Source organism: Letharia lupina, assembly GCF_014066315.1.
Source record: "Letharia lupina isolate WasteWater1 chromosome Unknown contig_5, whole genome shotgun sequence".
Lineage (NCBI taxonomy): Eukaryota > Fungi > Ascomycota > Lecanoromycetes > Lecanorales > Parmeliaceae > Letharia > Letharia lupina.
In genome coordinates, this window is record NW_023502974.1 from 1,407,243 (window position 1) to 1,422,956 (window position 15,714).

A 15,714-nucleotide genomic window follows, 5' to 3' on the forward strand; every position below is an offset into this window, starting at 1 on the left:
TCTGTGCCTGCCTGATTGAACAGAGTGTAAGGGTATGAGGGTGTGAGCAATATGGCCCTGATCTTCCCATGGTGCTTACCTATATTACTGCCAGCGCTGACAATTGCTTCGAGTCGATCAGCTGCCATTATGAGCATCGCTTACCGTAACAGGAGAAGAGTGAGGGAGCATGCCCCCCTAAAAGTGTGTGGTTGCCATCCTGCATGATTGCTGGAGTAGCATCACCATCTCGAGACTTCTCAGCGCCGAATCATTCGATTGTCAGTACTGATTACCGAATTAATTGATATATAAAGCTCTAGCTTTATATGGTGTTGGAGGTTTTTTTCACTAATAGAACCGTATTTTATATGTAAAACAGCCTTATATACCAGTAGTACTTTACTGCTGTCGCCGCTAGTTAGTAAGCTGAGAATTAGAGAATAGATAGCGTGTTATCTACCAAATTAGTACGCGTAAGAACGTATTTCTCTAGTATATCCTCTACCTATTCACCTGCTACGAGGCTATAAAAAACGATCTCGAGTTAGATACGTGAGGATGACGAAGAATAGTAAATATAATAGTCGAAATAGTATATATAGAATGGGTGTGGTGTAGAATGGATGTGAAAAGGCTAAAATAGTAAGACTGAGGTAACTGGAGTGGGTACTTAATTGACTATATAGATGACTAAGTAATCTTTATACCCTCTCAGAAATATCAGCTTTATATGACCAAACCCTCAGTTGTTTCAAAATGATTATTTAGAACCATGCTTTATATGCAAAACAGCCTTACAGTCAACTACGGCTTTATATATCAATTAATTCGGTAGTGAATAGTGGGAAGCTTTTGCCATTGGATTTCGCCCCCAAATGCTTCGTCAATTGCGTCGCATACGGGGAGATGGAAGAGAGATCGGATGTGAAGGCCATGGCCAAAACGAGGTTGGCCACACCACCGTGGCACTGTGTCGATTGTTTGAAACAGATTGCTTCTGTCAACATCGTGTTCGCTTGGAACTTTCAGCTCCCATTTCTCTTTCAGCCTCATCATGATTCCAGAGCCGAGCTGTCAAATGCCCGCCGCCATCCTCGGACCGACCGAGCCACTGAAAATATGCGTTAGACTATTGATAATCGCGAAGCTGCGAGATGAGTGAGAATAAAATATGTAGGCATTCGTAATAAGGAGTCAGGCCTCCGGCAGCACAGACAGTGATGAAATTGCAATGTAGCAACAGTACAGTAGTAAGGGAGTGAGGATGGTGAGGAGAACTTCTGTCTCGGAAGGATTGATGCTTGTTACGCCCAAGCAATTATTAGAATGTTTAGCGGGACGATGCGGTCCAATGACAGGCAGCTTCTGTCTGCTCGTCGCTAGTTCCTGCATATATGCTGACATGAGGCTTAAGGCGGGAAGCCAAGGGTCTGTTTCAGCGCTATGAGAATTGAATGCCGTATCCAATCATGAGATGATGAGACCATCTCTGTGCCACTTTGATGCTTTCATCCCACCACCCGCCCAGACTAATCTCCTTCTTCTCTTCGAAAATCATGGACTGCTTCCTTCAATCGTTGAGAAGTCTTCTCTTCAATCTTCATCATGAAAAGTATAAGCAAGTGGCATCTGCTTTCAGCCCCTGCATTACTCATGAACCTCCTGGTGGCACGGTAGAGTACATGCCATTGCCATCCGCAAGCATAAGGCATCCTGCCTCGTTCGAACATCCATCCACTCATCTGATTTTGAAGGACTACACGCATCACACCATTTCGTGCGTGAGACCAGGCCAGAATCAGCACCCCCAGCGGGCGTTTCTACATGGAAAGTGCCCATTAGAAGCTGATATCCTCATGGGAACCATATGTTAGGTATAATGCCTGACTTACGCTGTCTTCATTGTCTCTGATCTTATCCTTCGTTGTCTCTGATGTTGACCTTCAATAACGTTTGGCGATGGGGGATACACTGGGGCATTTTGGTGAACAGTATTACGGCTAGTAAGTCAATAACTTCCCTCGTCGCTTGATGTAGCGAAAGAGTGCAGGATATGTTGCTTCTATCTTACGCTAGAGATGAGACATAAGTGGTCTCTCCATGTGTGCATCTATTCTTCTGGTCCACGTCTGCTAATTACGTTGCTGTGTCTGCAGGGAAGCTATCCGGCAATGGAGTTCACCCTCGCTACCTGAATATATCGGGTTTACTCCCTCCAGTATCTTCTCTATCCCTCGACCCAGCATCGTCTCTGCTCCCCCAAGCACCTGCAGACTACTGTGGACTATGCATTATAGAGGCTCCCGGAGGCATTCGTTTGGTATACTGGGTATGTATATCTTCGGAGCGATCCTTCCTGTTTCGAACCATTATTCAAGTTGCAAGAGACCCTGAACACCTCTCCGAGGTGTTTGATTGCTCGCATTTCTAGCCTAGAGGGAGCGCTGCTGGAGCAAAAATCCTTGATACCTCTTCGCTGTGTTTCATTGCTCGATTTTTAGGCCTCTTAGGAGAAATATTGACCGAAATCTCTACAGGAACCGGACGGTGTGGGATCTCAAGGGAATGTCACCGCAAACGCAAACCCAACTCAACCGTACACCACAGTGGATAATGGATTCACGTAGTAAGCCAGCAGAGCGACCTTCTTCAGGTTATTGCAGCTGATCTTCGCCAAGTACATCTCCTTCGGTATACGTGATATACAGCGAGCTGCAGGCAACGGTGTCGGCGACGGGTCAATGCGACCTGTCAGCTTCCGGAGATCCTGTGGGACCATCCTATGCAGCGAAGACAATCGGGTATTCTTCGCGTTTCCTTGCTTATGGAACAGTCACAATTCCAGGACCGAATTGCGATGAGCAGTACATCGAGGGTGGATTTCACACTATCGACTTCAGCGAGCTCTATTACACGCCTATTGTCACGAGTACAGTCTACAAACCGGGCTGTACTCCCTACGCGAATCCGCGTTTGTCTTTGCCTGCGGACCTGATTGATGTCGTCCCTGCTTGGGAGACATGCCAACCTCTTTTCTATGGAGCTTTTGATCCGCCAAGCATCTTGACGAAGGCTAGTGGTCTCGCTCCCGCTCAAGCCAGTCCTGCAGCAGTCACGCCCCCTCCGCCTCCTGTTCCAGCTTTGCCCGTCGTAGCTCAGGCGACTCCTACTGCTGGAATTCCCGCTGCGACAATAGCGCCAAACAACGCTGGACAAATGGCAGGAGCAATTGACCCACCAGCATCTGTCATCAAGTCGAATGATATAACCTTGTTGAATGGGAACACCCATGAAGTGGTGGCAACACCTGCGGCTTCACCGGAGGATAGTGATCCGAACTCGCAGGAAGCAGTTGCGGCCAATAATGATCCGAGCGGCCAGTTGATTGCGCCTACAGCAGCGGTCGTGGCGAACAACCCTACTCAAACCCCAGCGTCTGGAACTGACCCGGACTCGCAGAAAGTAGCTACGGGCAACGACGGTCCAAGTGGCCAGGTGCCAGGGTCTGCTGCTGCAGTCATTGTCAAGTCACCTGTTCAAACTCCAGCGTCTGCGGCTAACATCGTTGTTGCCCAAGGTAAAACGCTGACGGAAAATGGTCCTTCAGCGAATATTGGTGGGAAAGCTGCTGTGTATTCCTCGGGCTCTGTTTACGTGGATTCGACTCCGGTGGCGGTTCCTACCAGCGCGCAAGTCACTCCGGCTAACATTGTCGTTGCTCAAGGCCAGACGCTTACAGAAGGTGGGTCCTCAGCCAATTTCGGCGGAAAGGCTGCCGTGTATTCCGCAGGCTCCATTTACCTGGACTCCTCGACTCCGATTGCCGTTCCTAAAGCCGAAGACACTAACGTGGTGGTTGCCCAGGGTCAGACACTCACGGAAAACGGTCTAACCGCCAGCATTGGTGGGAAGGCGGCCGTGTACTCTGCCGGGTCCCTCTATTACGACTCAACTCCTATACCAATTCCTAAGGCTTCTCCGACTAACGTGGTTGTTGCCCAAGGCCAAACGCTTACGGAAAATGGCCCTTCTGCGTATCTCGGTGGGAAGACTGCCCTGTACAAAGCAGGTTCGATCTATTACGACTCCACTTCAGTTGCGATTCCCACATCAACGCAAGGCCAACAAAACCACCCGCCGGTGGTTGCGGCCGGGGTTACTTTCGCCCCAACGATACAGACTCCCTCGTCAGTCGTCACAAATGGCATCACTTTTGCGCCAGTGGTGGAAAAGGCCTCTCCCGTAGTTGCAGGCGGGATCACATTTGCGCCAATACTACAAAGCGTTGGGGGAAATACCCATGAGCCTGTCGTGGCTGGTGGCATAACCTTCCAGCCTAGTAATGTTCAGTCATCAAACGCTGTTGCAATGGAAACGCCAGCACCACTTTCGGTGGGTAGGATCCCGGTGCTAAAAGCCGCGAACGGTGGCTTGATCGTAGCAGGTACTACGATATTTCAGGGAAGCACAACTAGCTTGCTCGGACATGTCATAGTGGCTAACTCCGATAACGTCGTTTTGGATGGTACAACCCATTCCCTCGCACCTGTAACTGCTTATCCTGTTGAGACACCGACATCGACACCACTCGAGATAGCCAATGAGCCCGTATTAAAAGCTGCAAATGGCGACCTAGTCATAGCGGGCAGCACGGTATCTCAAGGGAGCATGACTAGTCTGCTTGGTCATGCTATTTCTGTTGGTTTAGGTAATGTCGTACTGGACGGCACGACTCATGCGTTCGGACCTGTTAGTGCACATCCTCTTGAGACACCGACTCCACTCGAAATTGCCAACCAGCCTGTAATGAAAGCTGCGAACGGTGGATTGGTCCTTGCAGGTGTCACGATACCACAGGGGAGTCAGATCAGTCTGTTTGGACATGTCGTCTCAGTCGGTGCCGATAATCTGGTCGAAGATGGCAAAACTCTCGTTTTTGCAGCTAACACTAAAGTTGCTGGGCAGCAATCCGTGACGAGTCTTGTATATGGGACATCCAACATTGAAACAACCCTCACATCGGGCGTCACGTACTCATCAAGCGGTCACATCATCACCTACACTGGATCAATCCCCTCCGTTCTCACAGAAGCGACATCAAGCGTCATCGGCACCACTACCGTGCCCCAACAAGCATCCGCTTTGCCCAACCAGGTCTTCGTTGAAACATCAGTATACGCGACACCTGAACAGCTGTTTGTAGAGGCATCGCCATCAGCTCTGCAGTACGTTCTAAATGGGAAGACAGCAACCGCAGCTGCGCCAAGCGATGTTCCACTCGGCGGCTTAATTCTGGCTGGTTTCGGTGCTGTACCTAGCAATGGGTCCACACCAATGAAGTCGTCGGTATTGCCATCCATGGTTCTGGTGAACAGTACTGTGACTTCGATCCCGACGTCTCAGACGGTAAGGCCTCCAGGTTCGACTTCAATGCCTGGGAGCAAGGCGTCGCCGTCTAGACCAGCTCATGGGACGGGCCCCAGAGTAATGAGTTGGGCGCGGGTCTTGGGGAATTACTTTGTTGTGCTTGGGTACATTCTGGGTATTGCATTAATCATGTAGTAATGTTTTGTGAGAGGCGAAAATGTATCTGACTTCTTGTATATAATTCAGAGATTGTATTGATGACGCAAGGCGCCCTTTCCTGGACAGGTCTTGAACAGACAACAGACATAGCTAATAGCAAGAGCAAGGGTGAAGAAGGTGGCGGCCAGATACCAGCATCAGAGAGACAACCAGGACGATCAATAGCGTCGAGACGGCAACGTGCTTCAAGAGCGCGCTACTGCAAGTCAAATGCATGTAGCTGGACAGGGTAGCAAACAACTGGACAACTCATAAAGAGCCAGTCAAATTTCAACGGCCCCCGCTTGGCTCAAAAATTGACCACACCGGCAAATTCAGCAGTGAAAGATCACCAACGCCCAATGATGGAAGAAGATCAGTCTTGCCCCGTCCTGGACCCTTCAGGTGACCTGCGATTGAGTACCAACACGCAAGACTTCGTCGTCTCATCCAAAGTCATGTGCCTTGCCAGCCCCGTATGGCGTGCAATGTTTGATCCCCAAGGCCACTGGGCCAGGCATTCATCGGGCGTTTTCAGCTTCCCGGACGATGATTCCGACGCCCTCTTGATCATACTCCAAATTGCTCACTTGCAGTTCTCGGATTTACCGGACGCGCTCCTCATCTACGAGCATCTTCTGCAGTTGGCGGTCCTGTGTGACAAGTATGGCGGCTCCTGGACCCTCGATGTTTTTACAGGGTTGCTTGCTGATTACCGGTTGACCAACAGATATAATACCGTCAGACTCGTTCGTCCCTGGATCTCGAAATGGCAAGCTCCACTGCAAGCTCAGGCAGAGGAGTGTTCTCAGGGCGGCGGAGAGGGCTACGAGGGTTACGAGACCTGGCTGTTCATCGCTTGGACATTTGGCGATGAGGCCGGGTTCAGAAAGATCTCTCGCTCGTTGGTGTTGACGTCGACAGTCACCACAGTCAACGGTGAGAAACGGATAGTGAACGCACAGGGAAATATGGTCGGTGATATTATGCCTCCAGGTTCAGCAGGTTAGTGACTATCCTGGGCTCTGATGCCAAATCCCGTCTCCCTTTCATTTTGCTCACAATTACGTAGGCGCCATCGTCGAAGCCCGCTCAGAGCGCATCTCCGCACTCCTCGAAATGTGCTACGGGCTGGTAGACCGATACGAATCGACTACCCTAATGGCTCCTGAAGACACCACCATCTGCACCCTCCGCGATCAATCGCCCAACGAATGCGACTCCCTAGTCTACGGCTGCCTGATCAAAGGTCTGCAAAGCCTCAAGCTATTCCCCAAGCGTGCGGAAGCGTCCGAGGTCGAGTCGAGCGTGATGGCCTTTGCGGACAAGCTGCGTTCGCTGCGATGCTTCGAGTATCCTTTCCCGTATAATAGTCATGGCTACTACAATCATAATGGGATTTCGCATTCAAGATGCAGCTTCACGCTCGCTTTCGCCGATCAGATCAACGCTATTATTGGTCAGGAGGAGCCGTCAGGGGTACTGGAGGAGCATCTGACCCATCTCAATGAGCAAAAGGACTAGCTGCGATTTCCTACAGGCTCATGCCACTCCCACCCGAACCTACTCTGTTGAGGGCGGGTTTGCGCTTGCTCCAGCACATCCGGTCCCCATAGCAAAGCGCTCACGAAGGTCTCGTTCAGCATGTTTCCAAGAGGGATTGTCATGTTGTCTATAGCAGCTCATCAAGTGTTTGTAGAAGCGTTTAATATCCGTGCAAGCTATTGCATTCCAACAACTGCATTTTCACTCAGAGTTCTCCAACACCATACGCAAAGCAGGAGGTCTGCAATTATGCTCTGTTGTTGCAGCGTGTGACACTGGATCGAGATGCTTTACGACCGTCTTGTCCGTTTTCAGTCACATGCTATGCTAGCTGACTTTGGAATTTGCCTTCCGTGGAAGTACGGAGAGTATCCTCATAAATGTTCACAACAAGACAGCGAGACCGTTCAGCTACCCGTACTGTTTTCATCCCCAGAGTTCAGTTCGTTACCACGTTTGCCATCGATGCCGTTCTCCGAACCGTTGGTCTTGTAGCTTTCTAGTTCTGACATGACAAAGGCCTTCAAACAGGTGATCCTGTTCCCCGCTTCGTATGTGCCTAAGAGCAATCCGATTTGCCTTGTGGTGGGCAGTTTCGTTGTGTTCCCGTTCGCTTTACTATCACCGCCATCGGCCGAGATGCTTACTTCATCATTCACTTCTCTCGATTTTGATGCCTCGTCTACGAGCTCTGACTCGTCAACCGTCCAAAGGCGTACAGCACCATCGCTACTACCAGTAACGATGATGAAGTCTTCTGAACCTAGTGGTTTCAAGATTTCAAAATCTTTCACACGGCCAGTTATTTCATCTGCAGCGCCTCCTAATTGGCAGATGGGGTCAGAGATGGGTGTCTCGAGTTTCGAGGCGGACTTGGTGATCTGTGTTCCGACGACGTCTGTGGTATCATAGAACAATATGCGACCATCTTCTGTTGAGACAGCCAGAAGGTCTTTGGTTCCGCCATCGGTCCCAGATAAGGTCATGTAGTGTACTTGATGGATCTTGGTAAGTGGCAAAGGCAATATTCGACATTTTGGCTTCGAGTCCTGCCATAGTAATTAGCTTTCTGGAGGCGGAACATACAAGTATACTCATACCATGCCGAACACAGCACAACCTCTTTCAAATGCCACTACGAATTCTTCGCCAAGGGTGTTCCAATCCACCCTTCTGCCTTCCCCCCTTGCCCATTTACCCTCTCCAACGCCTTGCAAAAGTTCTCTTCCGAAGTTCAGGACGCCCGCCTTTTTGCCGGTCACCAGGTTCCATAAGCGCATACACTTTTCTCCTTTTCCCACGCTCACCATGAGCTTCATACTTGGATGGATTGCAAAATCATTCACACCGGCAGGAGTCCCTCCAAAAGGCGCAGTATCCCCGCTTGGACGTCCATGAGCTTTCGGTATCGGAGCTTTTATTGTCGAGAGCACAGTCCAATCCCGTGTTCGAGCCACCGCTATTGTATTATCCTCGGCCCCCGACAAAAGCTTCGAGCGTGTAGGGAAGTACAAAGCATTAATTCCCGCGTTGTGATGTTGCAGAGACCCCAACTCTCGATTTCTGGGATTCTCCTTGATGGTGCTGCCGGCCAATGTTGGTATTGAGGAGCCTTTGGACTTTTGCGGTAGTGTCGTAGATAAGTGGTAAAGATTAATCATTTGGTCAGAGCTGCCACTGGCAAGTATGATTTTCTGAGACTTGGAAGAACCTGTTGAGGAGGGCGAGATCTACGCACATTTCCGAGTCAGCATCGCTTCCAAGGGTAAGAGCGCGAGCTATAAGACACGTGCAAGAAGTCCAAAACGGTCTTCGCTCTCGACACGAGTCTTGCGACCCAGGATTGGGTAGCGAAAGGGAGAGACTGCTCCAAAAGAAACATACAGCGAGGCAACGTATGGCTGAGGTATGGGCGTTAAGAAGGAAAGTATCCGCAAATTCGATTTGTTTCTGTTCACGGTGTCCCTTGGCCTGACTCGTTATCGAGGCTGTTATCCCGTGTAAGACCTTCTCGTATGTCCCAATGATTATCTGAATTGTCATTGGCGTTGCTCCTTCCTGATGTGCGACCTTTTTTTTCTTTGCCTCGCCCGCCGGGCGGGGCAATTCTTTATCCCCTTCGGCGGCAGTCCTTTTTCTCTTTCCCATCTTCCCTGCCGTTAAAGTAAACTATATGCCCCCTCGAGTGATGTTGGAAATGTAGACTGTGGACGGAGTGTTGAGACAGAGAAGTAGAATTTTGCGGGCAGTAATTTTGAGACTTTCGGGCCTGGGACCCCTCATGCTTGAGCCCTATTTCATTCCACCATCCATCCACCCATCACACCAAATCATCAATGATCATGACGGCAACAACACGAATTTCATCAAAAGAATTCTGAAAAAAGGTATTGATGAAATATCACAAAGAACTGTGATGGTTTTGCTACGAAATATACATCGTAATGAAGAATTGTGATGATCTTGCTACGAAACATACATCGTAATTTGCGATGCTCCAGTCTCCGCTAAACGATGCCCTTTCGTGAGTCCCTATTATTTCCAAAGCTTCATTCCAAGAATTGTTGGAAAGATAAGTGTCATACGTATGACATTAGCCTGGATCGCTGATATTTGCTGTGTTTTGGTATTTGAAGACGTAGTCTTCAAAGGCGACAGAATCATCTCGCCGCCCTATACTATGCGACGGTGACCATCATCGAGATCAATAATTTCAAACCTCACAACGCCAGTCTAGCTTCATTTCTCGAAGCAAATGACATAACACAGTGAGTGCACGTAGAATATACGTCGAATCCTGCCACTCATCATTGCACAGGGACCGTTCCTTCGATCCAGCGACCCTTCCACCTACAGATTCGCTATTAGGTTATCTCAAGGCGCAAACAACAGATCCAAACCAAGCCTTGCGTGAACCCCAAGCAGTCTCGAAATCCGTCTCGCAGGAACAGTCTGGGCCTCCAAGAGATGGGAATGCTGCGGCTCGTCCAGAAGAGCTGGACCGAGAGCCAGACCTGGTTTCTACGCAATTGAAAAACACAGAGTCATCACGATGGGGTGAGGACGGATTTACATTTTCTGAATCCTCAATTCAAGGCTCAACGGGTCTAGGACCGCAGGAAATTACAGCGACGAAACGTGCAGCTGGCGAACCTAGCATTCGTCCATCTGAAGCTCTACCCGTGGCGTCCGACGACGTCGGCTCCTTGGATGCGATAGCGATCAAAAGCCTGACCACCGAACAAAGGTCCGCACATCCTGCTGTTGTTCATCTGCCGTCAAAAGAAGCTCAGGAGGAGCGTCTGGAGCACCCCGATGAACGGGGATCTCGTGATGAAGAGCAGGGGCCAGTATACGCAAGCAAAGGTCATCTGAATGTCAACGGACTTACACCGCCGGCTTCACGAGAAGATACGGCTTCTCGGTCAAGATATGACCAAGCGCAGCCTACGGATGATGGCTCTGGGCATGATGCGATCCTCAAGTCGCAGATGGATATCGCTAGAGCGGAGACTTTTAGTGGGGCTCCTTCTACACCTGATGAACAGCTACGGCTTGAAGAAGCCCGTTCAATGCAACCCAAGGTTCCGGAGAGTACATTTGGTGGGCAGGCCGATGATCTGAAAGACTCACACTCGATGCCAGCGCCGTCTAGCCTACCTTCCCAATTCATAAATGACAATCTCGGCGAGGAAAGCACAATACCTGACATCTCAGATGTGAGCAATGAGATGAGTTTGAAAGAAGATGGCGTTTCTCGAGACCTGAGTGAGCAGAACGACACTTTGCCAAACCCCTCCTCAGCTCTACGGGATCGCATGTTCTCTGGAATGAATGGGGAGTCACTTAGGGATCTTACCCTTAGCCGACGACCACCCATGCGAATCGATACTGGAGTTCCGTCAACGTTCGATTCTTCAAGTTCAATGGCTGGGCCACGGACCGCACCCATAAGTACGACAAATGGTCCCACTCCTTTGGGGTCTGCAACGCCTAGCAAGACTGCAACGCCAGCAACGAGTATCCAGTCGCCCCCGGAGCGGATGACCACAAGAGTGTCTTCTGGAGCACTTCGACATAAATCTGTCTCTGAGATTCTTGGTGAGACGCCTAAGGCTACCCCTGTTCAGGCTGAGAGAGCGGCCATAGACCGAGCTTTAGTCGAATCCCATAGAGAAGATCATGGCTTTTTGCAGACCCCAAAATCTGCATCGTCGTTCACTTCCCCCGATGCTGCGGTGTTCAAGCAGCGGCTTAGTGAATTGAAAGACAAAGAAAGAAGTAAGCTGTCGACCGTGGTGTTTGCTAGTTCGAGGAATACAGAAGTCACCCAAGCTCAACGGCTAGATGATAACGAGTCCCCTGTCAAGGACAGGGACTATTTTTTGACATTGTTTGCCGCTCAGGCTTGGAATGTAATAAGAGCGCAATCTGTCAATACACTAGTGAAAACGGCCCACAAGACCTTGAATACGTCGGATCACTATACCGACTTCAATGAGCGACAAGCTTGCGCTGTCTTGAAAAGGATCCACGAGCTGCAATCCAACAATCGCTGGTCTTTTCGGCAAGTGGAGCGATCTGCAGAGCCCAAGAGATCAGTGACGCACTGGGACGTATTGCTTGGTCAAATGAAATGGTTGAGGACAGACTTCCGTGAAGAAAGAAAATGGAAGCACGCAGCTGCCAAACACACCGCATATGCCTGTGCAACATGGGTCGCCACTTCCCCAGAGGAACGTAGACTACTACAAATCAAAGTTCGATCTGTGCCTGCAAGGGCAATGTCAAGGTCACTCTCAGTATCGACACCAGACCTGGTACACTCGGCGGATGATGGGGCCAGCGAGGTGACCGACGATGACTTCTCCCGTGTGGATGGTACTGCGGGAAGTCCTCCTGCAGTGATCTTCTCTTTGCCCCCTGAAATATTTGTGTTTGGACTCAGCAAGAGCCCTGTGACTGAAAAGCTGATGCTCGAACTCCCGCTATACCGGCCGAGTACTTTGGTCCAGGACGCTGCATTGCGGGTTAACGATATTGAGTCCGATTCTGCTTGGAAGAAACCCATCGTGCCGGTATCTAAGTACGTGCAAGGCAAGATGATATCTCCGGAGGAAGGCCCGCCGCGTAAAAGAAGTCGATTTGATTATCAGGACCCCCCTGGTTCCCACAGCTACTCCTCTAATCTGGCTATCAAGGACTCGGAGAATGCTTTTGGCCCAGATCAAGAGGACGTCGCTTTGTTCGATCCTGAAAACAAGCACATCAGGGATCGCATACACGCTGGCCATGCCTTCAGACCTCCATCAGAACATAACATGCCATCACAGAATTTCTTTGAGTCCCGCCAATCGTCTCAGTGGACCCAAGCAGAGGATGACGAGCTTAAAAAATTCGTCAAAGATTTTGCCTATAATTGGTCGCTGATTTCAAGCTGTTTATCTTCGCCGTCAATGTTTTCGTCTGGCGCTGAAAGACGAACACCGTGGGAATGCTTCGAGCGTTGGATTAGCTTGGAAGGTCTTCCTGTAGAGATGGCCAAGATCAACTACTTCCGAACGTACCATCATAGGTTGCAGTGTGCTCAGAAGATGGTCGAGGCTCAGCACCAAGCATTACAGCAGCAACAGGGCAATAACGCCAATCAGATGCCGTTGAGACGTCGGACCACCCAGCCTTTCACCGTTGAACGTAGAAAGAACGCTAGGCACTTGCATCTCATTGATGCAATGCGGAAGCTGGCCAAGAAGCGCGAAACCGCGATACACAAGCAACAACATGGTATGTTCATTTCTCTGCTCACGAGCGTAAGTCACGAGACTTCCAAGCTGACTTTCATCATTAGTCGCTAGTCTTGCTGCAATGCGAAAGGACAGGGAAGCTACGAAGCAGAGGCCCCAAATGCACACTCCCCAGGAGTTCAGTCGCATCAAGTATGAAAGCCAACTCCGTATGGCAGAGCAAGCTAAATTACTCAGGGCCAACGCGATTGCAAATCAAAAGGTAACGTTTTCCCATCTTGTGAGTCTTACTATATTTTGCTAACCGTTGAGAAGGCTATACAGGCGCAGAAGATTAACCAACAGTCTACTCAACAAAGCAATGGGATGCAGTCTGTACGTATTCCAGGACCAGTGCCAGGAGTACCGAACGGAAGCAGTCCCAATATGGCAGCAGCGAATTCGCATGGACAGATAAGAGGAAGCGGGGGCGATTCCTCCAGACCAGTTCCGCAGATACCAAGGCTTATGAATGGCCAAACGAACGGCGTTTTACCCACCAACTCACACAGCGTCCCTCACGCTCCTATGCAGCCAAATATGCAGGCGCAAATGCAACAACGCGTGCCACCAATGGCACCCGACCGCATGATTCATGAAGCTTCTCGACTCCGAGAACAGCAAGCATACGTGCGACAGCAGCAGCAACAGCAACATGCTCAATCGAACAGCTTAGCCGGCTCTCCGCCCCTGCAACATCCGAACATGCTCTCGCAGAACAATTCCACCATGCTCGCTTCCCTCCAAGGCCGCTCCAGCCCGTCCATCAACGGCGCACCACCTCCCCTAGGCTCTTCTTCCTCGCCACGAATGACACAACCCCAAGCCCTCTCCAGCGGCATGACCCCAGCCGTCAATCAGATTTCCTCGCAGTTCAAAGCGCGCCATCCTCAAGCCAGTCCTGAACAGATCACTCGCATGACCACTGATCAGCTCTACAAGATGTCCAACGAAGCCCGGCAACAAGCCATGCAAGCAGCAGCGGGCAACTCCAACGCCGCTGCCGTTGCCGCGAATGCGAACATGGGTCTTCAAGTACCAAGCTCAATGCAGCAACAAGCGGCTATGATGACAAATGGAGGCGGCGGTCCCATGTTCAATATTGGAAATTCACAACAATACGCGCAGCTCATGCGGCAGCAGCAGCAAAGTCAGCAGAGAGGGGCAGGTGGGCAGGGAATGAATGGTGGAAGTAGAAGTGCTACGCCGATGGTGCAAAGGACAGGGAGCGCGCAAGGGGTGTCGAGGCCGAGTCAGAGCCCTTCTCGGCAGGTAGGGATAGCCGGAGGCCAATAGGAGAGCAATTCAAGTGGGTTATGATTTTGTATATACTTCATCTGTCTCTAGGCGTGTTGACGAGGGCGGATACCTCCAACGTCCGTAAGGGAGTGATGAATGGATGGCAGCGACTTGTAAATATGTGAAGTTATTGTCTCATTGAGGTCTCAATGAACGGAGAAGACTCAATTCTTTTTTTGACAACTTCATCTCTACTGATGAACCTTTATGTCCAAGCAAGGTGTGGAACGTTGAGGGATTGGGAACTCGGAAATGGCCGTTTTCACATCATTCTCAGGGCGAACTGAGCCGAGTTGGACAACTTTCCGGGAGCGCTCTCCCTTTTGGAACCCAGTTCCAACTCCAATCGGCCCTTGAGAAGACATGCTGACTTGGTAAATACACAATGGAATGGAGGAAAGCACGGGCAACACGCCAGGGATCCGAGGACCTCGATTCAACCTCGTTGAGCTGGTGCTGGTATGGAATCCCGTTCGATTTGGTAAAGTGTACTTTGTCGATGGGCTTATGGATGGTTTGGTGGGCTGTTTCCCGTCGCTTGTGCGTCGACCTTAAGTCGTCAATATCAACGCGTGAATCATCTTTTCAAACACAGCCTCATCCCGAAAATCCCGAGCCATGGAAAGCCATGTCTCAAGGTCCGTGAACGGGGTTGTTTTCAGCACGAAATCATAGAACGTTACAAGGATTGGACCGTAAAACAAGGAGGCAACGACGCTGTCTGACAGAGTGGTTTCCAGCATTGAAACTACATTAAATACTGAGTGCCCATCGCTATGCGGGCAGAACTTCCTTGCTCATGTCATAGTCAATCTCCCTGATACCGTCTTTATCTATGACCTTGACCAACATCTGAACGAAGAATTAGCCCATTCTGTGCAGCCTTGAGCGATACTCACCCCTTTGAAGTCTATAGGCAACCTCCGCTTCAGCTCGTCTGTGCACATCTTCAGTATCTTGAGCCCCTGCTCGAAGTCGATGTCTGGGTGGTGGTGTTTGTCGAGTATTGATAAGCAATAGTATCTAGGCCTTCGCTCAGCAAAATGATTCTCACGGCTGTGAACTTCTCTAACGGGGAGCTCAGGAAGAGGAAAACGACATACTGGGCATAGCCATGGGCTGCATATGGAAGCGGGGCCAGCGACGCCAAGTAGTCAAGCCAGTAGAGATGCGGTTCATTCGTGATGGGATCCATTCCTCCAAGAAGCAAATTTACCGTGTATGGTTTCCTTGACCTGAGACTTCTTGCCAACTCTCCGCGGACAAAGCTTGCAACGGCTGAAGGTCCCAAATCGGTATCATTTCGCATGGAGTAGAGCTGGATGTTGGCCTGTATGTATTCCGCAAATTGCACTACCCGCTGCAGATTAGCTAGCCATACTATTAGCGTATCTCGATGCCGCTTTACCTGTGTCTCCTGCTTCTCCTGAGAACGCCATCAACGTATGTTTGTTGAGCTGCTTCGTCTTGTCATCAGCAGCTTTGAGGATCGTTGCACCTCTCATTGCAGCCTTTGAAGCCGCAACGATGGTGTAATCCT

General features: G+C 50.2%; 5 protein-coding genes across 5 annotated transcripts; 3 read left to right on the top strand and 2 right to left on the bottom strand.

Annotated features, from left to right (window-relative positions):
* Positions 1-1,587: 1,587 nt before the first annotated feature.
* HO133_008684 (uncharacterized protein) lies at positions 1,588-5,544 on the top strand (the record flags this gene model as incomplete). Its single annotated transcript, XM_037299549.1, has 5 exons — positions 1,588-1,604; positions 1,975-1,985; positions 2,139-2,311; positions 2,520-2,608; positions 2,661-5,544. The coding sequence occupies 5 exons, from the start codon at positions 1,588-1,590 to the stop codon at positions 5,542-5,544; spliced, it is 3,174 nt and encodes a 1,057-aa protein (XP_037155550.1).
* Positions 5,545-5,912: 368 nt separating this feature from the next.
* On the top strand, positions 5,913-7,071 carry HO133_008685 (uncharacterized protein; the record flags this gene model as incomplete). The annotated part of the gene is made up of 2 exons (XM_037299550.1): positions 5,913-6,552; positions 6,620-7,071. The coding sequence occupies 2 exons, from the start codon at positions 5,913-5,915 to the stop codon at positions 7,069-7,071; spliced, it is 1,092 nt and encodes a 363-aa protein (XP_037155551.1).
* Positions 7,072-7,499: 428 nt separating this feature from the next.
* Positions 7,500-9,135, bottom strand: HO133_008686 (uncharacterized protein; the record flags this gene model as incomplete). The annotated part of the gene is made up of 3 exons (XM_037299551.1): positions 7,500-8,141; positions 8,193-8,822; positions 8,977-9,135. The coding sequence occupies 3 exons, from the start codon at positions 9,133-9,135 to the stop codon at positions 7,500-7,502; spliced, it is 1,431 nt and encodes a 476-aa protein (XP_037155552.1).
* A 471-nt stretch (positions 9,136-9,606) lies between these two features.
* Positions 9,607-14,171, top strand: HO133_008687 (uncharacterized protein; the record flags this gene model as incomplete). The annotated part of the gene is made up of 5 exons (XM_037299552.1): positions 9,607-9,620; positions 9,735-9,860; positions 9,911-12,876; positions 12,941-13,098; positions 13,152-14,171. The coding sequence occupies 5 exons, from the start codon at positions 9,607-9,609 to the stop codon at positions 14,169-14,171; spliced, it is 4,284 nt and encodes a 1,427-aa protein (XP_037155553.1).
* A 777-nt stretch (positions 14,172-14,948) lies between these two features.
* On the bottom strand, positions 14,949-15,679 carry HO133_008688 (uncharacterized protein; the record flags this gene model as incomplete). The annotated part of the gene is made up of 4 exons (XM_037299553.1): positions 14,949-15,026; positions 15,074-15,197; positions 15,278-15,527; positions 15,583-15,679. 4 exons carry the CDS (start codon positions 15,677-15,679, stop codon positions 14,949-14,951), a joined length of 549 nt encoding a protein of 182 aa, XP_037155554.1.
* Positions 15,680-15,714: the final 35 nt, after the last annotated feature.